Genomic DNA, 26,953 nt, shown 5'->3' on the forward strand with positions numbered 1-26,953 from the left:
AGGTTTGTGGAAAACTGGAGGTACGCCTTTTTACAGTCCATCAGACTAAAGATAGTAGCACCTGCGACTGATTGCATGAAGTCCTGAATATTTGTTATTGGCTAACTACCATACACTGTTCGGAAGTTGAGAGCTCTGTTGTTCCCATAGTGTCTGATGGTCCCATCTTTCTTCCAAACAAGCTTTATCAGTGATGCCCACATGTTTCCAAAGGGCAGACTATTCCTTTGTTCAACAGTCTGTCAGCCACTGGGCTGGGGCTAAATGGCACACTTTGTCTCAAAATGGTGCACTAGCAGTCATTAGAATCTAGTTCACCAGGCTGTTGGATTGCACATTGTTGCACTTTTAACTTTGAGAAAATTGCTATGGAAGGGGCACCTGGGTTCAGTGCACTGCTTGGTAATGCAGAGTGTGCCGTGCTACATCTACATCAACATCTACATAGATGCTCCACACGCCACCATATGGTGCATGGTGGAGGGTGCCCTGTAGCACTACTAGTCATTTCCTTCCCTGTTCTACTCGCAAATAGAACGAGGAAAAAACAACTGTCTATATGCTTACATATGATTCCTCATTTCTCGTTTCTTATCTTTGTGGTCCTTATGTGCAATGTATATTGGTGGCAGTAGAATCGTTTGGCAGTCAGTTTCAAATGTTGATTCTCTAAATTTTCTCAATAATGTTTCTTTTAAAGAATGTCACCTTCCCTCCAGTGATTCCCAGTTGAGTTCCTGAAGCATCTCCTTAACACTTATGTGTTCTTCGAATGGATTGATAACAAATCTAGCAATCTGCCTCTGAATTGCTTCAATGTCTTCCTTGAATCAAACCTAGTACAGATCCCAAACACTCAAGCAGCACTCGAGAGTTGGTTGCACCAGCATCCTATATATACTCTCCTTTACAGGTGAACCACTCTTTCCTAAAATTCTTCCAATAAACTGAAGTCAACCATTCACCTACCACAGTTCTCACATGCTCATTCTATTTTATAAAGCTCTGCAACATTATGCCCAGATATTTAATTCAGTTGACTGTGTCACGCAGGACACTGGTAATACTGTATCCTAACATTACGGTTTTGTTCTTCCTACTCATCCTCATTAACATGTGTTGCATAAGATGTGTCCAGGGCCATTGACTGCACAGGTGTTGGGTGCACTGACACCTGACAACGGGGAGGGGCTCGGCAGGGTGAGTATGGTCACACTCACTCCACCTGTCCTCAGCTGCATGGTGGGTATGCACAAGGTTCAATTAGTGCTTACACGCCAGAGTGAGAGCAGCAGGCAGGTCATTTATACACTGTCGGAGTGTTGCATTTTTGGCGTGGAGAGCATTCAAAATTCAATGGCAGTCGAGGTACCACTGATCATTCTCAACAGGTCCATTGTCATAACCCATTCCTTGAACATATTCAGAGCACATAAATACATCAACCTCACGCATAGTGGGACATGCCATTGTTCCATTAGGACGTAGTTGCCTCTGTTGTTATTTGTAGACATACAATCTACCCCCCAGAGGTGGTGGTTGTGAGGCATGTGTTTGATACATACATGGCAGTTGTAGGTCATTTGCTGATTTAATGTGGAATAGTGGGTCTAGTGAACCCATGTGTGGAGTCTGGGAATTCTCAAGGCTGATGGCAGTTCCTTGTGGCAGCACCAGACTGATTTTGGTACCAGCTTTCAGGTGACAGTGGCATTTGACCCATCATTGCCAGCTGATGTTGCAGTAGTGTGATTAGTTGGCCCAGGTTGCCTTCTGAGGGGGCGTGGTGATGTTATCCTTGTATGTTGTTGCAGCTGTTTGTGGCGAGTTAGTGATCTTGGTTGTTTGACCGTGGTCACCCGCTGTATGGTATAGAATTTCATGAGGCATTTATTCATTGATGGTGTTGCATCACAGTAAACATCCTGTTGGCCAAAATTGATTTTCTTTTTCAAGTGGATCTACCTCAAGGCAATCATTGCCATATATAATTGCGGTGGAAGTTTCACAATGCACAGTGTCCATAGAGCTGCATCTGGCGTGAGTCTTGGATCACGTGTTGTATGCATCCGATGTGAAATCTGGGATGACATATTGTCTGCAAGTTGCTCCTCATATATTGCTTCTACATCTACATCTATGTGATGACTCTGATATTCACACTAAAGTGCCTGGCAGAGGGTTTAATGAACCACCTTCAACCTGTCTCTCTACCGTTCCACTCTCGAATGGCACAAGGGAAAAATGACCACTTAAATTTTTCTGTGCAAGCCCTGATTTCTCTTATTTTATCGTGATGATCATTTCTCCCTATGTAGGTGGGTACCAACAGAATGTTTTTGTAATCAGAGGAGAAAACTGGTGGTTGAAATTTCATTAGAAGATCCAGTCACAACGAAAAACGCCTTTGTTTTAATGATTGCCACTCCAATTCACGTATCATGTCTGTGACACTATGTCCCCTATATCACAATAATACAAAATGAGCTGCTATTTCGATGTCATCCATCAGTCCCACCTGATGCGGATCCCACACCGCACAGCAATACTCCAGAATAGGGCAGACAAGCATGGTGTAAGCAGTCTCTTTAGTAGACCTGTTGCACCTTCTAAGTGTTCTGACAATGAATCACAGTCTTTGGTTTGCTCTACCCACAATATTATCTATGTGATCGTTCCAATTTAGGTTACATGTAATTGTAATCCCTAAGTATTTAGTTGAATTTACAGCCTTCAGATTTGAGTGACTTATCACATAGTCAAAATTTAGCTGATTTCTTTTAGTACTCATGTGAATAACTTCACATTTTTCCATATTTAGGGTCAATTGCCACTTTTTGCACCATACAGATATCTTATCTAAATCATTTTGCAAGTCATTTTGATCATCTGATGACTTTCAAGACGGTAAATGACAGCATCATCTGCAAACAATCTAAGATGGCTACTCAGATTGTCTGCTATGTCATTAATATAGATCAGGAACAATAGAGGGCCTATAACACTTCCTTTGGGAACGCCGGATATTACTTCTGTTTTACTTGATGACTTTTTGTCTGTTACTATGAACTGTGAGCTTTCTGACAGGAAATCATGAATCTAGTTGCACAACTGAGGTGATACTCTGTAGGACGCAGTTTGGTTAGAAGACACTTGTGAGGAATGGTGTCAAAAGCCTTCTGTAAATGTAAAAATATGAAATCAATTTGACATCCCTTGTCAATATCACCTATTACTTCATGAGTATAAAGAGCTAGTTGTGTTTCACAAGAACGATATATTCTGAAACCGTGATGACTATTTGTCAATAAATCATTTTCTTCAAGGTACTTCATAATGTTCAAATACAGCATATGTTCCAAAACCCTACTGCAAATCGACGTTAGTGATTGCTGTAGTTCAGCAGATGACTCCTACTTCCCTTTTTGGGTATTGGTGTGACTTGAGCAATTTTCCAGTCTTCAGGTACGGATCTTTCTGTGAGTGTGTGGTTGTATATAATTGCTAAATATGGAGCTATTTTATCAGCATACTCTGAGAGGAACCTGACTGGTATACAATCTTGCCTTTATTAAGTGATTTAAGCTGCTTCATTACTCTGAGGATATCTTCTTCTATGTTTCTCATCTTGGCAGTTGTTCTCGATTGGAATTCAGGAATATTTACTTCATCTTCTTTGTTGAAGGAGTTTCGGAAAACTGTGTTTAATAACTCTGCTTTAGTGGCACTGTCATCAGTGACTTCACCATTGCTATCATGCAGTGAAGGTATTGATGTGTGTCTCTCAATTGCTGTAGATACTATCTCTTTGAAAACATTCCACAACTTTTCTACACTTACATGATCAGATTGGAAGGAGTGACGACTGCCTCTTAAAAAGGCGTTAAGAGCATTTTTATCAGTTTTTTTAAATAGATATATTTTGCGTTTCTTTTTGATGGTTGTAGATGTTACGGTATTCAGCCTAGCAGCAACTGCCTTGTGGTTGCTAATCCCTGTATTCGTCACATACTCACTATTTGTCCAGGATTATTTGTTGCTAAAAGGTCAAGTATGCTTTTGCAACCATTTACACTTCGAGTGGGCTCATGAACTAATTGTTCAAAATAATTTTCTGAGAAAGCATTCAGTATAATTTTGGATGATGTTTTATGCCTGCCGCTGGTTTTAAACATATAATTTTTCCATCATGTCGAGGGTAGATTAAAGTCACCACCAACTGTAATTGTGTGAGTGGGGCACTTATTTGAAATGAGACTCAAGTTTTCTGTGAACTGTTCGGCAACTATATCTTCTGAGTCGTGGGGGCCAGTAAAACGACCCAATTAATAGTTTAGTCCAATTGTCAGGTATAACCTCTACCCATACTATTTCACACAAACTATCTACTTCAATTTCGCTACAAGGCACACTACCTCTGACAGCAATAAATACTCCACCACCAACTGTATTTAATCTATCCTTTCTGAACACTGTTAGATTGTTTGAAAAAATTTTGGCTGAACTTATTTCCAGCTTTGTTTTAATTACTGTTCTGGTGTCTGTTACATGCACTGCAGAAGAGTCAATTTTGAGGTCTTGTACTTATTTTGAGTGGGTAGTGTGAGTATGACATCACTGATGTGGTCTGTGTGTTCTGCCAGATGCCAAATTAAAGTCACAATTTGGGTGTCATCATCCAGAATGCCTATGGTATTGAAAATGCATTACATAACTGCACACCAGAGAGTGGATTGTTCTGGGTGAAACATCAATTGTTTAAGTTGAGAGGTCAGCCAGTGCACATCATGATGGGCTTGTGGTAGCAGCATAATTGCAGCTGAACAAAACAGTGTCAGAGGCAAAATGACATGCGGTACTCAGGGTGCAGTTCTGAAGTTGGTAGCCATGTGTGGAGTGGGTGGCCAGTGGTGGAGCCAGATGTGAAGTGATCATCTGTCCAACCACCATTTGTGACACAGTTGACATGGGTGTCACATGAAATGCATCACAGTTCAAAAGTAGTTCTGTTCGTCACACTGATTAGAGGTAGCTTGTGTCTGAAGTCTGATGGAAGATTACCTGGTTATGGAAGGTAATAAGTTGGGGAAGATTAAAAATAAACGACAGGTCACAAAGACCCAAGGTTTAGAAGGACTTACCTGTCATAAGTATAAGGGAAGATAAAGGGGGAAGGAAAGGTGGCAGAAAGAGTAGGAGGTCAGAGATAATACATTGATAAGCACTTTGGCAGCTTAAGTCCAGAGATAATGAAAGGATAGTTTGAGAGCTAAAGACAGAATAAAAGTGAAAAAATTGGAAAGTGAAATGAACAGTGCAGTTCAAATTAGGAGGAAATAGGAACAGAAGACAGTTAAATATAAAAATGTGTGTGTGTGTGTGTGAGAGAGAGAGAGAGAGAGAGGAGAAAATGAAGGTAAAAAAGAGAGAAAAGTCACAGAGTAAACAAATAAATAAATGCTACAAAAGAGAGAGAGAGAGAGAGAGAGAGAGAGAGAGAGAGAGAGAGAGAGAGAGGCAGACAGACAGAGGATGCTCGGGGAGGGGGGGAGGTGTAGGTTTAGTGTAGGTTTAGAGAAATTAAGTCTGGGAGGGCAGCGGTGTCTGAGGAGATGTTGGAGAATAAGTTCCCATCTCCAATGTCTGTGGAAACCAGTATGGGTGGAGAGATCAAAATGGCTCATGTGTTGTAGCAGGCACACTCATACTGTAGAGCACATTCAGCATGTTGTTCTGCCTTTGATGTTTCAGAGTTTACAGGCAGTGGGGCTGGAGTAAGTGGTAGTAGGTGAGTGCATGGGGCAAGTTTTTCAAAGGGTTACTTGTAAGTGTAAGAACGTTATTGTGAGATCAAATGTCCGCATTGTGTATAATTTATCACAATTTATATGTACAAGTAACTATGTTGCTTGTGTAAAGGATAGGTATATCTACTGCAAGTGTATACAGTTCCAGAAACACTTCAGGAACTTATTTAATTAGTATTAGTTTCAAAGATAATTTTTAAATAGATTTATATATACTGAAAAAAAATTTTAATGATTCCCCTAAGCTTGATACACTTTGTACAAATTGACTTTCATGACAGGCACCTGAATGATCTGGAATGGCTCTTTTTAAATCAGAATCAGTTGGTTTCTTTGGAAGATGAATTACCACCAGATGGAGCAAAACTAATACTGTTACATGTATCTGACAACAAGCTCCAGAAATTGCCACAAGATCTTCGAAAGTATATTTACTTGGAGAGTCTCTTTGTCTCAAAAAATGAAATACAGAGCTTCAATGGAACATTACAGAAACTAAGAAAACTAAAAAGATTGCATGCTGACCACAATAAGATCAAAGAGGTAAGCTGAATATTGAGAAATACTTTTAGAATATGATCAGTGATAGTTGAAACAGCTGTATGCATGGGATTCATAAAATTCTAATAAAACTGATATATCTTTATTAGAAAAACTATGTCTCAAACTTCTGGAGAAAATGCTTACTGCTCTGGTGTTGGGTGTAAAAAAACAAGAGCTTAAAAGAAAGGCGAAGAGAAACATGATCAAGAGATGCATTCTACAGTGAGAACATGAATAAAATGCAAGAATGAGTGTTATATTAACTACATCTCAGTTCTCTGTATATTGTGTATCACTCTTGGCATGATATTCTTCATTTGTGTGGCCATGATGTCCATAGTTGCTGTACAGTTATTTATGGCGTATCAAACCCATCTTTTTAACTACTAAAAATCTATATTTATTTTATCATACATATTTGTTTTATTCAGTTAAAACATCATTAGTGGTTGCATTTTTCATCTGATTTTGCTTACATCCCATCCAAATGTGTTATGGGCATGTACGTTTTCCAAGTATTGTTATGTTTGACACTGATGTTCTTGGCCTAATATCAATTTGACTTGCAGCAATACACATTTTCTGAAATAAAATGTAAGTAGAAATTGCACCATTAACATTAAATTCTTAGGAAGAACACACAAATTATCTGTGCAGCAAACTAGCTTCTGTACTTTTTTAATGTATAAATTAAGGAGCAGTGTGAGCAATCAGTTACTGCTCCAGTCATATTTTGCTTTCTTCCATTCTCATCTGCAGTATGGAATATTGCTCTGTGACAATTCCTCAGGTGCTAAATGTATTTGCAGATGGCAATAGAAGATAATCAGACATTTAGTAAGACTATCACCCAGACAGTTCTGCAAGAACCACTTTAAATATCTTAGCATAATGACATTACCTAGCTTGCGTGTGTGATATCTGCCAGAGAAAATCTGGAAAAATTCAAAATGAGATGTGGTATGCACGTATACAACACCAGAAATAGTCACTAACTGGATTCCAATAGTCCATAATAACTGTAAATACTTGAGTATAAGGTTTGTCAATAAGCTACCATACTCAGCTCATACAGTATCACCAAATAAATATAATATTAAGAGCATATTACAAACTCGGCTGAAATATAGTGAATTCTATTCAACTGGAGAATTCCTGGAAACTAATCATTGTAATATATGTTTTTCCTGAGTGACAATGAAAATCCCTTCGTACTTAAATAAGCTAGTCATTTCATGTATATGTAATTGATTATTGTATAAAACTTGACATCACTGTAAACTCCGACAAAGCCAGTTGTAAGATAAATACTGAAAGGTGAATAAAAATATTCTATTACATTTGCTTACATTCCTCAGTGTATGAAGATAATCGCTAGTAATTAAAGAAATCTAAATAAACATTGGTGTTGGAATTTACAGTCAGGTTCTTCTTCAGAAAATGTGTAATGCTACAAGTCAGAATGATATAAGATCATAAACACTGGTGCCAAATGCAAGACTATCTGAATCATATGCATGCTGATCTCAATTCTGAATTTAAGCAAAATCAGACAAAAATTCAATCACTGATGATGCTTTAAGTGAATGAAATGAACTGTATGTGGTAACACATAAACACATTTTTATTAGTTGCAAAGGCTGATATGAAACACCTTAAGCCAGACTGTTCCGGCATTGCCTCATGGGGGGACAAAAGCCTGTGAGTGCTTGTCAGCTCACCTGTGGGCATGTGCAGGCTGTTCTATTGCACACATTCTGTGCCTGCATGAGTGGCCACTTATGCCTGCAGGCATGTGGAGTGTGCACTGATATGAAATTTTCTGTTAGATTAAAACTGTGTGCTGGACGGAGACACAAACTCAGCACCTTTGACTTTTGTGGGCAAGTACTCTCCCGAGTTCGAGTCTCGGCCAGGCACACCATTTTAATCTGCTAGGAAGTTTCACTGTTATTATTATTCTTAATTTTCCTGTTTGCATTCCTTTTTTTACTTTTATTAATTTACATTCATATGCATCATATTTCTATTATATTTGTATGTGGTAAAATTTTCAGCTTTCATCAGATGAATTTATGGATCTTGAAAATATGGAAGATCTGCAGTTGGGACACAACTGCCTTTCAGTATTGAATGGATCACTTCTTCCACTAAGGTCCCTTCGCTGTGTGAACCTAACACACAATCTTTTTGAGAACATGACACTGAGGGAGATTACAGGTCTGAGAAACCTCAGAGTTATTGATCTCTCTCATAATCAAATAAGGCATTTAAGCAGCGGTCCAATGACAGTAAGTATGCAAATATTGATGGTTCTAACACAATTGCATACACTACAAAATAATTTGAAGAATTTAACAAATTAGAAAATAAAAGTGTTAAGAGATCTTACTGGTAAGCCAATACGTTCTGCACTTTAATAGTCTCAAGACTAGTTCTGGCACAATTAAATGAAATCTAAGACAGGAGCTCTCTCTCTCTCTCTCTCTCTCTCTCTCTCTCTCTCTCTCTCTCTCCCTCCCTCCCTCCCTCCCTCCCTCCCTCTCCTTCCCCCTCCCCCCCTCCACTCTCCTTCTCCATATATAACATTGTGTTATTGTGTTTTACTTTTACAAACTTCAGGTTTTTAGCCCCCACTATTATGCGTGATATTATCTCTTCCAGCCCTTCCCTTTGTTTGCATCCTCAACTGCCACAAGTGCAAGTACTGCAAGCACCTCATCAAGTACATGCCTCTCCCATTCAGGCCTCTTCCAGTTTTTATCAAATGCTACTCAAAAAGGGAAAAAAAGAGATGAATATTCCAATTACTTTATGATATTCATAAGCTAGCATATCTGACATGTATTCTGAATCATGCTAGGCAACAAACTCCACTGTAGATTACACCATTAAAGCATTGTTCACAATATACCTCTGTTATTAAAAAGTTAGTGTCTGAAATATGAGGACTTTTGTTGTTCACAGTAAATATTCATCAGTATTGCAATTGTGCACCTCATATGTTAAAATATCAGGGACCTGCAGAAGCATTTATGTAAAAGTAGCATGTTAGTTCATGTCCAAGAATAGTTCTCCAATTAAATTCTTAGTTTGATTGAATGAGTATATTCTACTGTATAAAGTGCTGTTTCAAACTGTATGATTAATAAATGTTTTCCAGTCCAGTAGCCCATCTGGTACAGCAACTGTGTGTAGAATATCTGAATTAAAAATGGTCTTAGTTGTACTTTATTCTTTTATTGACAATTTGTTTCATCTTCATGGGGCATCTTCAAGTTCTCCTAAAATTTTCCTTTTATAATGTTTTAAAAACCATAAAGTTGCTCTGTCGAACAAGGGAAATTCCAGGTAGGAATTATCAGCAATGAAAGAAAAGATAGATTGCTACTTATCATAAAGGAGACACATTAAGTTGCAGACAGGCACATTAAAAGACACTTACATAAAGCTTTCAGCCACAGCCTTAATCAGAAAAAGAGAAACACACACCATTCCTACACGCAAGCAAGCCCACCTCATGCACACATGATCACCAACTCCAACAGTTCAGGTCAGGATGCTAGACTGAAGTACACAACAAATCAGATGAATCTATAGAGACCTTAGTAAAGTCTGCCCTGCTGGTACGACTTTATTAAGGGCCCTGAGAGTTCATTCTGATTTGATGTTTGCTTCAATTTAGCACAGAGCCATTTTATGGTTTTTAAAATGTTGTAAAAGGGAAAGGTCTCTAGGGATTCATCTGATTCAACAAATGCTTCAGTCTAGCACAGGGCCATTTTATGTGTCCTTTTTTTTTTAAGAATAAATTGCAGTCAAGATTGTTCTTAATTAAACAACATGTGGTTAATGACAAATAATGTGATGTGTGGTGTGATGGTTAAGATAGAGAACTTATAATTAGGGAAAGTGATGTTCAAATCACATTTAGCCATCCTGATTTACTTTTTCTGTGCTTGCCTCATTTTAGACAAAAGCAAGGACAGATCCTTCAACAAAATCACTGCTCGTTTCATACTACATTTTTCTCAAACTGAATAAATACTTCTTCCTTAATGATCCTTATGTAAATGATATATCCAGCCCTAATCATCCTTCATTTTGTACTAGCAAAGTTGCTGACATTTTACTGGTTTATGTTACTTAGGAACTACAGAAGGTCAAAATTGAGGTTTTGTTCTGTTATGCATTTTAGGTTCATTAACTTGGACATAATCCTATTAGTAATGCAGGTATTTTATTTTTTTATTTTTCACCTTCTCCTTGTGGTTGATGATCTCTCACGATAATTTTCATTTTATAGGTAAATGAGTTGTTCCTGGTACATAAGCATTTACAGGTGAAATGATCAGTGGCAATCATTTAAAATGTCCCACATCTTATATTCTATAAAACAGCTGTATATCAGTACTAAGTGCTCACCAATTCATTTAGATGGTTACAGTAATTATATAAGAGACAACTTGTGTCCTGTTTCTAATTATATTTTGTGCTTAATTTCTCAACACATTATATCTGGAATATGTCATAGCAAACGACATTGTGATATTCAATCTCAGATCTTACATTGTTTATTGATGGCAAACGAAAATTTTTGTCAGACCAAGATTCGAACAAATATCTCCTACTTATCATGAACAGCTGCCTTATTGATTTACATAATCCTAGCATGACTTGCAAGACTTCTCAGTGTCAGTGATATTTCCTTCCTGTTAGTTCCAAAGTCTACAACTAGAGATTCCCCTGTGAGGTTCATGGGAACAGCAGCAGTATCATTTGGTGAATGGGTGTGTGGTGGTGGACCATTGCTTATCCTGTCATTGAAAATTTTTGGAATTGATTTAAATTTGCTGAAATGAAATAGACATGGCATATCCTTTACGTTGCTGATATGGCATTTCTCAGTGGATTTCACTGCTATAATTTCATCACATTTTCATCGATTATGTACCTATTGACACCATTCATTTCAGTAAATTTATTTAAATGGCATTTTGCTTCAGGTTACAAAATGGTGTAATCTTTCTTGTGTTCCACTGCCATTGGAGGATATATATCTCAGTATGTATGTTTGTTGTCTGATTGTAAAAACAAAGTACTTATTTCCCATTACTGTTATTTTTGTGTCTTCCATATGCTTATCTCATATTGTTAAGGGGTATTGTGAATTCTCGGAACTCAGATTACTTCAGTCATTACATAAATTGATAAAACTAAGTGAATACATGTTGCTAAAGTTAAAATGGACTTGCTATTTCTGATCTCTATCATAATCACCATGTATGTTTCCTTTATGAAGCAGTCCTATTGCTAAGTGAGCCAAACTTTAACAATCTGAAACTTTTCAACTGCCCAGTCTCTACTTGTTTTATAGACTAATCTGGTTTACACTAACTTTGTTCATTACTGTGCACTTGTAATGCTACATAATATTATAATAGTTCATTTACTGCTACTGTTACTACCTGAATGTGTGGTGTCTGTTCTTCCAGACATGTCCAACAGGACAGACACCACACATTCATACAATTGATTCACCTAGCTGGACAATGGGTCCATCTTCTTCAGTGTGGATATGTCTGACCTCCAGTGATAATCTCAGAGTAGTGAACATGGAGGAAATGGACAGGGACTGCGGGTAGGTGGCACTTGATGGGAATGTGAATTGGTTGTGAGGCACGCCGAGATAGTCCGTGCAGTTGCAATAACGCTTTGTCCCAGATGGTGCAATGGTTAACACACTTGTCTAATAAGCAGGAGATCCCAGGTTTGAATCCTGGTTGGGAACACATTTTCACTTATCACCGTTAATTTCGCAGATGTCTTGATGCACTTGACAGCAGTAATCCCCCTCCCTTTTCCTTTCTTTCTTCCCCTCTCCACCTTCAGTTAACATATTACTTCTATATATATTACATAGCACTTTTGCAGGTATATTTAAACAAAACTCAAGCCACAAAAATATAGAGCACCTTAGGAAACATGTAGGCCTACTCTTATCAGTTCAGGAATATTGAACAATGGAAACTCCAGGTAGGAATATCAACAATATTGGGAAAAGGATAGTGTGTTACTCACTGTAAAGGTGACACACTGACCTGCAGATAGGCACAACAAAAAGACTGTTACACATTTAGCTTTCAGCAAAGCCTTCTTCAGAAAAGAAAACACACACACATTCACACAAGCAAGCACATCTTATGCACACATGAATGTTGTGATTTGAAATGTAATATTAATAAAACAATGGAAAATCCAGGATGGAATAATGATAATATAGGAAAAGGATAGTTACTACTTAGCATATAGTGGAGATGCTGAGTGAATCACAGATAGGGACAACAAAAAGGCTGCCAAAAAATCTTTCAGCCAAACAGACCTTCATCAGAATAGACAACATACACATACACACTCAAGCAAATACAGCTAACATACACATGATCACAGTCTCTGACTACTGAGGCCAGACTGTGAGCAGCAGTGCATTATGGGGGAAGCAAACTAGGTGGTGTGGGTAAGGAGGAGGCTGGGGCGGGCAGTGGGTAGGAGTGGGGGATGGTAAAGTGCTGCTTGTGGGAACATATGGGGACAAGGCGATGAGGGGATGGGGTAGGTAGGTGCAGTCAGGAGGTTAGATGGAGAGTGGGGATATTTGGGTGGGGGGGGGGGGGGTGGCAGTGGAAAACGAGAGAATAAAAAGACTGTGTGTGCATTGGTGGAATAGAGGACTGTGTTGTCATGGAAAAGGAACAGAGAAGGGATAGGTGGGTAAAGGACAATGAGTAATGAAGGCTGAGGCCAGGAAGGTTATGGGGACCTAGGATGTATTGTAGGGAGAATTCCCACCTGTCCAATTCAGAAACGTTGGTGTTGGTTGCAAGGATCCACATGGCACAGGCTGTGAAGCAGTCACTGAAATGAAGAACATCATGTTGGGCAGTGTGCTCAGAAACTGGGTGGTCCAGCTGCTTCTTGGCCATAGTTTGTTGGTGGCCATTCATGCAGACAGTAGCCTGTTGGTTGTCATGCCCACATAAAATCCAGCATAGTGGTTGCAGCTCAGCTTGTAGATCAAATGACTGGTTTCACAAGTAGCCCTGCCCTTGTTGGGATAGATGTTGCTTGTGAGTGGGCTGGAGTAGATGGTGGTGGGAGGATGTATGGGACAGGTCTTGCATCTAGGTGTGTTACAGTGATATGGGTCATGATGCAACAGGTTGGTATCACAGGATGAGGATATTGCACAGGTTCAGCGGGTGGCAGAATTCTGGGGTAAGAAGGATAATGGTTTGGACATTCCTCATTTCAGGGTATGGCAAGAGGTAGTCAAAACCCTGACAGAGAATGTGATTCAGGTGCTCTACTCCTGGGTGGCACTGAGTCACAAGAGGAATGCTCCTCTGTGACCAGACAGTGGGACTTGGAAGGTGGAGGGTGACTGGAGGGATTAGGCACATGGGATCTGTTTTTGTACAAGGTGGGGAGGATAATTAAGGTCTGTGAAGGCCTCTGTGGGACCCTTGGTATATTTTGAGAGGGCTGCTTGTCACTACAGATGCAATGGACATGGGTGGCTAGGCTGTGTGGAAGGGACTTTTTGATATGGAGTGGGTGGCAGCTGTTGAAGTGGAGGTATTGCTGTTGGTTGGTAGGTTTGACATTGACAGGGGTACTGATGTAGCCATCTTTAAGGTGGAGGACAACACTGAGGAAGGTGGCTTGTTGGATTGAGGAGAGCCAGGTGAAGTGAATGAGGGAGAAGGTATTAAGGTTTTTGAGGAATGTGGATAAAGTGTCCTCACCCTTGATAAAGATCACAAAAATGTCATCCATGAATCCGAAACAGGTGAGGGGTTTGGGATTCTGAGTGGATAGAAAGGACCCTTCTAGATGGCCCATGACTAGGTTGGCATAGGTTGGTGCCATGCTGGTTCCCATAGCTGTACCCTGGATTTCTTTGTGGGTGATGCCTTCAGAGGAGAAATAACTATGGCTGAGGACATAGTTGGTCATGGCAACCAGAAAGCAGGTTGTAGTTATGAAATCCATCAGGCATTGGGAAAGGTAGTGTTCAAGAGGGGCAAGGCCATAGGCATTAATGTATTAGTGCAAAGAGAGCTGGCATCAGTAGTGACGAGCAGGGCACCATGTGGCAAAAGGAACAGGAAATGTGGAGAGCCAGTGGAGGAAATGGTTGATATCTTTTATTTAGGAGGGTGGGATTTAGGTAATAAGCTGAAGGAGTTACTCTACAAGAGCAAAAATTCTCTCAGTGTGGCCACAGTAACTGGCCACAATGGGGCATCCTGGGTTGCTGGGTTTATGGAAATTAGAAAGCATGTAGAAAGTGCAAATGCAAGAAGTAGTAGAAGTGAGGAGAGAGGTGGACTCCAGGGAGACATTCTCAGAAGGGCCTAAGGATTTGAGGAGAGACTGAAGATCCTCCTGGATTTCTGGAAAGGTGTCACTGAGGTAGGGTTTGTTGGTGGATGAATCTGACAGCTGGCAGAGTCCTTCTGCCAGGTAATCCCTGTAGTTCAAAACAAAATTGGTGGAGCTGTTGTCAGCAGGTAGAATTATAAGGTCAGGGTCAGTTTTTAGGTGATAGATTATGGTTCTTTCTGCAAATGTAAGGTTAGCTTGCATGTTCAGGGATTTGAGGAATGATGGTGAGGCAAGGTCCAAGGTTAAGAAATTTGGGAAAGTTAACAGGGAGTGATTTGGGGGCAGTGGGAATGATGGAGGAGTGACTGGGTCAGGCAGGGCTCAACATTGCTCTTTGGTTGAGTCTTATTGGTAGGGTTGGTGGTGACAAAGTTGTTAAAGATGTTCTCTCCTTCTCCTGACCCCTACAGTGGAAACATGTTTTCATCATCAACCGTACCAGTCACACTCAACCAAAGACCAATGTTGAACCCTGGCTGACTCAGTTCAGTCCTCCATCCAACTGTGATCCACCCCCACTGTCCCCAAAATTCCCCTGTTAACTTTCCAGAATTTCTGAACCTCAAACCTTGTGTCACCATCATTCCACAAATCCCCCAACATGTAAACTAATCCTACATTTGCAGAGAGAATCACAATCCACCACATTAAACTTCATCCCAACCTTGTAATCCTACCTACTGACAATAGTTCCACCACTGCTGTTTTTGAACTGCAAGGATTACCTGGCAGAAGAACTCTGCCAGTTGTCAGATTCATTCACTTACAAACCCTGCTCTTCTAGTATCTGTGTTTGTAGACAAAATTAGTGGATATAAGGTCCACCCATTATGCAACCAACCATTTTTTCTTATAAGCTCAAACATATTCCAGAACCATTGTACCATCCTCAGTGGGTTTTCTTATTTCAGTTCTGTCTACCTTTTATGGAACTGAATTAAGAATACCCACTGATGATGGCACATGTTTGTGTTTATATGAAAAAGCAGTGTTTGCATAACAGGCAGACCTTACATCCAGTAACAAATTGAAAATATTTGCTGTTCATGCCACAAAATATGTCAGGAATACCACATATCACAAAGAGGAACAGCTTTTATATTTATTTATTTATTTTTCTCGTGAAATATATATTACCCAGCAAAGTGAACTGAAGGCCTTCCAGGGTAGTAATACCATTGCATTTACACCTGAGAAAAAGGAGGCAAAGGAAGTGACAATGTACACTACAGTGTTCTCATGAGTGGAATGGTCTCATAAGCTACATGCCTTTGTGCCAGTGCTGTGAATGGTGTTAAACTAACTATTGCCAGAGGTTTAGAAGTTACTTATAGCTTTCCTGAAGTGTTTGCTAGGTACTCCCCAAAACTATCATGTCATACACATCTGTTGGTGACTGCCTTTGTGGATTTCTGTCATTTACAGATGACTGCTGATCATCTACAAGGTAGCTGCAAGTGCATATATCTACCCAACCACTCTGTCAGTACCTAATACTAGATTTGACACTGCCTAGCTAGTGCTGTGTTTTCTGTCTGAGCATTACAGTTTATGACTTCTGGGACAGAAATGGTGCATGAAACACAGCCAGTACAGCAAAGATCAATACTATTGAGCATTGTACTATACTGCCACTGACTTAAGTACCCATTTAGAACAAGAACAGAAACAAGACATGTGGTATATTTATATTAAATTTCTTTAGCAGTTTATTATGCTTTGCTGGCAGTATCTGTTTAACTACCTTCCACAGGGATGGAGCTACTTTCTTCAGCTATGTATGCTGGTTTGTTGCATGGAGAATAATGATGACTCTTCATGTGAATCCATGCAAATTAATGTTATTATATTTTAAATTTCCTTATCTGTCAAAGTGTCTCCTCTCCAGTACTCATCATACACATTTTTAATGAGACATACCACTTTTCTAACCTTCGAAGTTCACAGCAGTTAACACATCAGTCATTAGTTCTCCCAGTTCCAAGAGTTAGACACTTGACATATTATGACTGTGGATCATATAGTGGCGATTGGATACAAAAAAATCCATTCTCTTGCAAAATGTTTCTGATGAAATAAACAAGAGAAAGCTGGAGTTACTTAGCTCATACCAAATATTCAACTCTCATTAGATGCATTATAATGTTTGTGATGACTTGCCAGCCAGACTCGTATTTCATTTTTAGAGAACTAGAGAAAAGTGACTTATTCTTCTGCTTGTTGTAATATGGGGATTTATGAAAAAGACTATACTTCTGGGAGGTAACTGAGAAATAAGTCTGACCTCTATATATTTTAAAAAAATTTTTGCTATCCATTTATAAATGTTAGTTTAGTGTGCTGCTTTTGAGTCATAACAGAACCCATTTCATTACCTGCATGCACAACAAATTTAAGATTAACTGGCACTTTTGCATGGCAGACACACTGCCTGTTTGCAAATGTTTATTCAAGCAAATGTTTATTCACATGGTAATATTTATAACTCTACATTTCATCTAAACTACAGTTTACTTTAATTCTGATAAACATCTTATGTAGCACACCCTTTTTGCAATGACCTTTAATTTGTAAATAATGACTCATTTATTCTGATACCATTTAAAAACAAATCCCATAGGCAGATCAATTGTTCTCAGTTTCGTTGCTACCCTTGAAGTCCAGCTCAGTGTAACAAAAACTGTGGAGGTTTCTCACAGATAGTGTTTTCTTTTGTTGTCCATAATATAACAGAAACTGCTGTCTAATAACATATTTATCACATCACCAATTGAATGTTTATTATGTGCACTTTGCTCCTTGTATTGAGCTACTGAACCTAAAACATTTTGCTTACATGTTCTGTTGCCTTCTCTGCTACTTTCACTCCTTTCTCCTTCTCGTTGCCAATAAATTTAATGACATTTGTGGAAAATTACATGAGTACTTGGAGGAACATAACCAGCCAAATTACCACTGCCTTAGCCAACCTGTGAGCTTACAGTGTCAACCATAGCATGGCACTGCTTCTATGCAGGTGGGCCATGAATAAAGTCACTCGCTGGCATGGTTGGTGCTGGAAAAAGGCGTGACACAGTAGAAAAGGCAGACACTGAGCAAGTTGGCAGTCTCATCCCCAAGTTTCACCAGTACAACGATATTCCAATGCAAGGTGCAGAGTTAATAGTCTTCGACAGAAGAAGGGGCACAAAACACCATTTACATGTCCAGCTGCATAACAGGAGTAGAGGCAGCATGGTGCAGGTGTCTCTTAATGCTTCATGGTATGTGTTGCCACATGATGAGTGTGTAGTGGTGTGAGTGCAGAGCAGGAACCTATGTTGATGCTGCGAGGAGAAGAAGGAGACTAGTCGAGGCTAGGTTAGTGGAAGTCTCACTATGGCCCAAGATATTGTTTTCTCCTGCTAGCCAGCAACCATAGTGTGCAGGTATCTGGTCACAGGATAGAATCAACAGCTTGGGACAGAAGTAATACCAAGGGCAGAAACTCACTGTCGTAACAGAAGACCGTTGTGAGCTAAAGACGTATGGAACTGCTGAGGTAGTTGTGTGGAAAAAGGTCACCACACTGTCCCCCCCCCCCCCCCCCCTTCCCGCCCTCACCTGAAGGCTGGTACCAGTGGGTTTCATGTCTTGTACATGTGTACATGCAATGAGGATGTAGGCAGTGGTGTTGATGCTGTGGTTGCCGGTCATGTGACGGGGGCAGGTGGCAGACTTAAGGGCAGTGAGTGTGAAGTGGGCGGGGCGGCCAACTGTTAGTAGCATTGGTCTGCTGCATGGCAGCCAATAGCAGTGCAGGACTGGCAGCTGATGCAAGTGATGAGTAAGCCACCAGTGTGCATGGGTCGGGGGGGGGGGGGGGAGGGGAACCCAGGCCATGTTGCCCTGAGCCTGTATCCAATGCCATGCACACAGTGGTGGGCAGGCACTGGGGGCTATTGCCAGCACGGTGCTGTTGAGGCAAGGGCACAGCATCATTGCTGATTGGCTGTGAGGAAATATGGCCTCATTTGACATTTGACAGCTGAAAGTGCACGTGCCTGGCACTGTGCGAGGGGGGGAGGGGGGGCTGGCATCTATGTTGTCAACAGCCGGGCAGTCAGGGAGGCCCCAGCATAGCATGGTGGGTTTCCCATGGTGTCCTCAGTTATGGTGGGGTATGCCGGCATTGAGGGGTCTCCAGCAGATGGGGTGCTTGGTTCAGAGGTGTGTCTGGCAGCGTGCATCTGTGGGATGTTGACGAGGATGGCAATCAGGCTGGGTGGTGTGGGACTGGGCAGTATATAGACAGGCCTGAGCCTGTTAATCAGAATGCTGGTAGGAATGCCATGGAGTTGGAACATAAATGTCTTGTAGTCCCACTTCAGAACCCTGTGGGAATCAGAGTAGTGCAGATGAAGTGGGGACTGGTGAGCACCGATGCACAGCATAGTGTATGTGCATGATGTGGGTTGCTGTGAATGAGTTCTCTGTGTTCACTGTGGCACTGGGTCAGGGTAGGTTGCAAGTGAGCCATGCAGTCCAGCAAGTAGACAATGAACTCAGGGATGACATCATCCATGGGCAGGTGGTGGGCTCCAGGAAGTCCCCTGGGATGGCAAGCAGTTGGACATAAATTAGGTCAGTGGCAGACATCTCACGGTGTACCTGTTGTTGTGGCAGGCGAGAGCAATCTTCAGGGTACGATGGAACCATTGGCAGGTGATGGTAGCTTGATGCCAGGTGGAGGTCAGTGCCACAGAGGTCTGTTACCACTTGAAATTGGTGGATGTAAACTGGTGTCCGTGGCCCATAGTGACGTGGTGTGGACAACTAAAATGGGCGATCAGTGTGGATATGAAGGTGGCAGCTACTATGGTGGCTGTGATGTTGGGTATTGGCATTGCCTCAGGCCAGCAGGTGAAACTGTCCACCATGGTGAGGAGGTAATGACAGCAGTCAGAAGAAGTCAGAGGGCTGATGAGGTCAACATGAACATGGGCAAAGCATCTTGATAGGTGGCAACAGGGCATGTATGTGGCAGCCGAGTCAGGTGTTGACCCACGTCCTGCAGTCCCTCTGAACACCTGGACACATGAAACACTGCATCATCAGTGCAGCAGACGCACACACAGAGGGGTGTACCAGGTTATGCAGCCATTCGAATGGGACCTCGTGGACAGCAGTGGGCAGAAATGGACTCAGTGAGCCAGTGAATATTCACACCAGATATTGTTGTCTGAGCTTGCAGCTGGCATAAGTTGGAGTCCAGGAAAGACATCCAGGCAGAGGTGGGTGAGTTGTGGGTCACACACCTGGGTGGTGCTAAGTGCCTCCTAATCCATGGGTGAGATAATGGTGCAGGTGCAGCTGAGGTAGTCGGCAATGACATTGTCAGTTTTGGTGATGTGATGTATGTCGGCAGTAAATTTGGATATGAATTTGATTGGGAAGCACTGGTTGAATACTTTTGCAAGGGCAAACTTTATGGACTTGTGTTTGGAGTAGACCTCCACTGATGACCGGAAGTATTTGATTGCCTCATAGATGGTGAGGAGATCTCTTTTATATGCACCCCAGCATTCTTGAGCAGCAGAAAGCTTGCTGGAGAAGAAAGTTGGCAGCCGTCAGTTGTTGCTGGCATGCTGCTGCAGGCAGGAACTGATGGCTGTCTGGCTGGCATTGACTACAATGGCAAATGAGGTGGTGGAGCAGGTGTACAATAGAGATGGTGTCTTCCAGTTGCGGCATCCAGGGCACCAGCTTGTTCACCTTTGTTCATTCGCCATGGAGGGCAGTGGTGTGAGGCTCCTGCATAACAGTGACAACCCACAGATGATGGCAGAGGAAGTTTAACATTCTGAGAAAGCAGTGGAGGCCCTTGAATGTCTCTGGGCACGGGAAATCGAGGATGGCTTGTACCTTGTCAGGCAGGTGACGTGAGCTGGTGGAGAAGATGACATGGCCCAAGCATACCACCTCACTAGCACTGAGAACACATTTTGCTGTGTTGATGATGATGGTGCTGACATCTTGGAGGTGTTCGAAAATATCGCAGAGGTGCTCGCAGTGCCTCTTTAGCATCACTGAAAACTTGAGTATGTTGTCCAGATAGGTGAAACAGCAGGGAAGCCTCGCAACATGCCAACCAAGAAACACCGCCACATTTGGACAGCATTATGGAATCTGAACATCATAAAGGTGCCCTCATAGAGTCCAAATGGTGTGATGATGGCAGTCTTCTGGATGTACTTGGGTGCAACCAGTATCTGGGTGAAAGCCTTGGAACAGTCAATCCTGCTGAAAATTGTAGCTCCAGCCAGTGTTTAGCTGCAGCCACATAAGAATGGCACCAGGTATCAGTAGGGGATGGTGCATTATTTTAGTTCCTCATGGGTGCCAAGAGCCATCTTGAGCCTGATGACTTTGTGTGGTGCTGGAGCAGCAGCTGCATTTGATGAGACATTGATTGTGGTGGAGGAGGATGCCATTAGCACTAGGTAGCACAAAGGATGCCAAAACATGCAAGATAAATGGATTGTGATGTGAAGCACTTTTGTCTATAGCAAGAAAACTGAAATTGCTGGTGGGGTGTGCTTGTGCTTGAGAGTCAGAATGATTCTAATAGAATGAGATGGCCAACACCATGCTGAAATAGGAAATTAAGTTGATGGAGTCCTTTTTTGGGTCATCGGTGTTCGAATTGTCCTTATCTAATGTACAAGTTGATTACCTGATGGCAGCAGATTGTCAAACTGAGCCGTGGTGAACTTGAATTTGTGTGGTGGTAAGCATCTTGGGCAGCAGAAGATAGGTGTTCCAGAGGTGATGTTGATGTAGTGGAGGGGCCAGAATATGCCACAGCAAAGTGAGTGGTGCACTTTGTTGACCTCCCTGTGTCACTGTCAGTGAGGTGCCAGCTTGCAACATCAGGAAGCAGGCAATAGTATCTGATGGAGGCTGCTCTGCTAATCGAGTCAGTGACGTCAAGGATGGTGAAGGTCCAGGGGAAGTCCCACTGCAGGCTGAGGTCGAGGAAGCAGTCATGTATGCCATAGCTGGCAGTCATGAAATTGTTCACTGTCATAGGGAGGATGACTGAGGCGGTGCTAGGGTGCTGTACGGGCCACCACAGGAAGATAGACAACTGAGAGACTCCGTTAATCAGGAATGGTGTGACAGGACAAGTATCATGGACAAACAAGTGCTGGGAGATCAAGCAACAACTGGGCATGCTTAATCCCAGGGGCTGCCGGTGTTTGGGTGAAATGCTCTTGATACAAGCAGAGCCCAACTGTATTGCGAGAGGTGACAGCAGGTTGGCTTTGGCTGCAGCTTTGGTAGTCATCATTGTGCTAGTGGCTGGAGCTGTGTGGACTGTGATGATCAGATTCAAGCAAGGCAGCACTGTGGTGAGCGAGGATGTCATATACTCCCAGCTGCTGTGCGCTGTGCTGCAGGGCAGTGGGGACAGGAGTGGCTGGTGATGTCATTAGCAGTGCATTGAGCAGCAAGGGGGGGGGGGGATCGAAATGGGGTGGTTGGCAGAGTGACATCCTACTGGCTGTGCCAGTAGGTCTGGCATGTGGCAGTGGCAGTTGCAGGCGGGGAGGCCAGCATCTTGTGGACCAGAGCAATGAGGCTGGGGGCATCAGTGAGGGGGAAAAAATGGCTCTGAGCACTATGGGACTTAACATCTTAGGTCATCAGTCCCCTAGAACTTAGAACTACTTAAACCTAACTAACCTAAGGATACCACATACACCCATGCCTGAGGCAGGTTTCGAACCTGCGACCGTAGCAGTCCCGCGGTTCCGGACTGCAGCGCCTAGAACCGCACGGCCACCGCGGCCGGCTCAGTGAGGGAGAGGTCAGCGTGAGATTCCACAGCTGTCTGTATCTTGGCCAGGAGGTGAGACAGCCAGAAGTTGTATAGGAAACCATTGGAGACCATGTGTAGCTCTGTCAGGCTTTGAAGGTGAGGCAGGAATTGTGAGAGTTTCCAGTCCCTGCACTGCTCGACAGAAAGGAGGACCCGGACATGCTGCATTTAGGATGGAATGTGTTCTGTCAAGAGGTAGCACCAGAGAGTCTTGTAGCAGTTGTGGTGTCACAGACCTCCAATGCATGTGTCAGCTTGGCCGACTGCTCACCATTGTGAACTTGATGGCGTCCTAGGTGATGCCACAACAGGTGAAGATGATGTCCACCAAGGTAAACCACAGGTCCATGTCCTGTGAATTGAAGGGCAGTATGTGAGCCATGGCATGGCCAGACAGAGTGGCAGTGACATGCGGGGCAATGGGAGTCAGTGTATGAAGGCAGGGAGGGATGGTGGCAGAGCGTTGGCCTGGAGTCGGGCGCTGGTGGCTGGGCCAGTGATGGTAGCATTACCAGGAGTTGCATGTTGCAGGTTGGGGTTGCTGTATTCCAGTTCCATAAGGCACGTGGTCAGTCGGTGATTACGTTGTTTGATGTCAGAGCAGCTGCCGTGTGCAGTGAGGAATCAGTTTGGATGGAGGGGGATGCCTTTGGCGTTAGGCTGCATGAAGGATGCCAAAACATACATAACAGATGGCTTGTGATGCGAAATATTTGCATCTGTAGCATGTAAATGCTAATGGGATGTGCACATGCACAAGAGTAGAACGAGTGCTAAAGGAACAACATGGCCAACACCGTGTTGAAATAGGAAATTAAGTTGATGGATTCTATTGTCGGGTCATCAGTTTGGAATTGTTTCCTTACCTAATCTTTAAATTGATTACCCAACGGTAGAACAAGGCAGGGTAGACACCACAGAAAGAATAATGTTTACACATGGTCAAGCAACACATCTTATCACTGATTATGCAAGTACAAACAGACACATGAAATAGTCTTGAAATTCATCAATTCTGAATAAAGTCACTCGTTTGCATGTTTGGTATGGAAAAAGGCATGATGCAGTAGAACAGGAGGATACCAAGCAAGGTGGCAGTCTCATCCTCGAGTTTCACCAGCGCAAAAATATTGCTACTCAAGGTGCAGAATTAATAGTCTTCAGCAGAAGATGTGATACAAACCACCATTTACACACGCAGCTGTGCAGCAGGGTAGAGACAGGGTAGCACAGGTCTCTCTCATGACTTCATGGTATGCTTAACCGCTTGGTATGTCCATAGTGGTGTGAGTGCCGATTGGGAGCTGATATTGATGCCGCGAGGAGAAGGAGACTGGTTGAGGCTAGGTCAGTGGAACTCTCACTGTTGACTTAGCTATTGTTCTCTACCAGTAGCTGGTGACTGTGGTGTGCAGGTATCTGGTCACATGGCAGGATTGACAGCTAGAGATGGAAGTAACATGTCAAGGGAGAAACTTTCTGCTATGCATATGACTGTTGCAAGCTTGGGGCTTACAGAAATGCTAAGATAGCTGTGTGTCAAAAGGCCACATTACCGGTGTTTGCTTGTGTGACAGGACATTTTATGATTTGGTGATCACCCGCGTGATGGATAGTGTAGTTGCTTGTGTGATGGGATATGCTGTGATTTCAGTTGTTGCCCAAGCATCAGACTTTTTAGTATCTTCAGTGGTTGCTGAAGTGCCAGGCCCTGTTCAGTGACTAAGTGATCATCCGCACAATGGGTAATGTTCAGAGACAGTGCGAACATTTCTGTGTCTAGCTTCTTGTACTAACTATGCAATCAGTAACTGTTAATCGACAATTGTGTCTTTCATGTACCTGCACATACCTATTCTTCTTCTTATGTAAATTATGCCAAAGTGGTTTGCACAGACCAATTGCTTTGCGTGCATGGTACATCAACATCATTTCCGCTGATCACACCACTGCTGCTGACATTGCTGCTATATCATCATCCAGTGAGCTGCATTCTATAGTTTCCGTTGATACCGCCTGGGTGCCACCTTTCTGGCCTACCCACCCAGCCCTCTGATTCATGCAGGTCGAGTCCAGCTTCCATTGCCCTGGCATGATATTGGAACATACAAAGTACAGTTATGTTGTCAATGTTGTCATCCAACTTGAACAGTGCTGTACTATTGAGGTTGCTAACATCATCACTGTACTTTCACCAACCAAGCCACACCATCATCTCAAAAGGAAGCTCACACATTGCCTCTTCATATTTTCAGTTGAGAGCATATGTTGATGGGTTATTACAAGCAATGAAACAGATTTCAGAAATCTGTCACGGCACCCCTGCCACCTACACAGCATGGTCAACACTGGCACAGTACCAGATGAACTGCTTCATGTACTTTGGCTGAATTGGCTGCCTATTCAGGCATGTGCCATCCTCACAACTCAGCAATCACTCTTACTGCAACAATTAGTGGTCTTGGCAACACAGTGGTCAAAGTCCTCTCTGTGGCCCTGTCTTCAGGTTCAACTCATGTTGCTACTAGCAGTGTCGCCTCTGACATGACAACTATGCTACCATCACAATGAACTGCAATGTGTCGGTGCCCACCATGGCTCCCCCAGGAACTCCAGCTGCTTTCAGCCCAGGTTGAAGCCCTCATGGTCAAGTATCTGATCTTTGCGCCCAATGAGCTGCTGTTCCCACACCACCAAACCTTCACCGGCACACCTTAAACCATTGCAATGCAGAAGACCAAACCGCTATGTGTTGGTACCACCACACATGTGGCAAGCAAGCTTCCTGCTGCTGCCCTCCAGGCAACAACCCAAATGCCAGCAGCATCCACAAGTGAGTGTGCACAAATGCCATGCTGCTTCAAAGCACTTGTTCATCTCAGACAGAAAGGTAGTCAGTATTTCCTTATAGACACTGGTTCCAACCTGCAGGTCTATCCATACATGCTGCTACCAGTGTGTTGACCAACAACACCATTTCGGCTGTCAGCTGCCAACAACTCATCTGTCACCATCTGTGGTGTCTATCCAATGCAACTGGACCTAGGACTGCACCGCATCTTCAGCTATCAATTCACCATCACAGATGTCATAGAGACAACCATTGGTGTTGATTTCTGAGCACATTTTGGCTTCTCACTGACATTGGTGGCTCTTGTCTCATCATCACGGACTCCAGTTGCTCAGCTATTGAGTTTCGTCATGCTGTGCAATACTTGGTGCTGAAGGTCATCCATGCTATTGATGTAGGGCAGTACCAGGAGCTTCTTGACTGTTTTCCATTTCATTACATGTCTGTCCGGAGCACCATGAGAGGTATTGCACAACACAGTCCTTCATATCCACACAATGCCTAGCCTCCAGTTCTCAACAGAATACGATACCATGCACCGGAGTGACTTACTGCTGCTAAAGCCAAATTTGAGGCTATGCTTCAGGATGTCATTATTGGTCATTTGCACAGTCTCTGGTCCTGTCATCTCAAACTTGTACCAAAGAAAGACACATCTTGTGACCCTTTGGTGATCATCATGCTCTTAATGCATGCATTATCCCAGATAGATATCAGATTGCAGACCTTCATGACTTCAGCCATGCCTTCAGTGGTGCTTAAGTGTTCAGTGTCTTTAGCTGCATAAAGATTCACACAAATACCAGTCACCATGAAAGATGTCCCAAAGACAGTAATTAACTTGCACTTTTGGCTCTTCGTATCATTTTACATGACATAGGGTGTCCGGAATGCTACACAGACATGACAACAATTCATCAACAGTGTGCTACATGACCTGCTCTTTTACTTCACGTGTCTTGATGACATATTGGTATTTTATTCTTCACTGCCACAACACTGTGCACATCTGTCTGCAGTGTTTCAACAGCTGAACGATTTCAGGGTTATCATTAACCCCTCCAAATGCACCTTTGGTGCCTCCCAGGGGACATTTCAGGATGACCAGATCTGTGCAGACTCCATCATTCCCCTCCTGGAAAATGATATGGCTATTTGGGAAATTACAAACTCACAATTTTTTCAAGAACTCCTCTGGTTCCTTGGGATACTGAACTTCTACCACCGTCACCTCCTTGGCACATCCTCCTATCAAGGGCCACTTACAGTTGCTCTCTCTGGTCCTAACACTAAGGGCAATTGTCCTACCCCTTGGGCAGACCTTCATGCTGCCTTCACTGCTGCCACGGACAGCCTCGCCGATGCTGCACTTCTGGTTCACTCAACACTTGACACCCAGCTGGCACTGGTGATCAACACCAGCCAGAACACCTCAAATGC

The 26,953-nt window shown here is 42.6% G+C and overlaps 1 protein-coding gene across 1 annotated transcript in view; it reads left to right on the top strand.

Annotated features, from left to right (window-relative positions):
• The window catches only part of LOC126088549 (leucine-rich repeat and death domain-containing protein 1), a 212,636-nt gene that overhangs the window by 157,980 nt on the left and 27,703 nt on the right, over positions 1-26,953 (top strand). Inside the window, exons 4-5 of the mRNA XM_049906733.1 lie at positions 6,089-6,350; positions 8,408-8,641. Of these exons, the coding sequence (XP_049762690.1) occupies positions 6,089-6,350; positions 8,408-8,641 (496 nt within the window). The remainder of the gene's footprint in view (positions 1-6,088; positions 6,351-8,407; positions 8,642-26,953) is intronic.

Source organism: Schistocerca cancellata, chromosome 1, assembly GCF_023864275.1.
Source record: "Schistocerca cancellata isolate TAMUIC-IGC-003103 chromosome 1, iqSchCanc2.1, whole genome shotgun sequence".
Taxonomy (NCBI): Eukaryota; Metazoa; Arthropoda; class Insecta; order Orthoptera; family Acrididae; genus Schistocerca; species Schistocerca cancellata.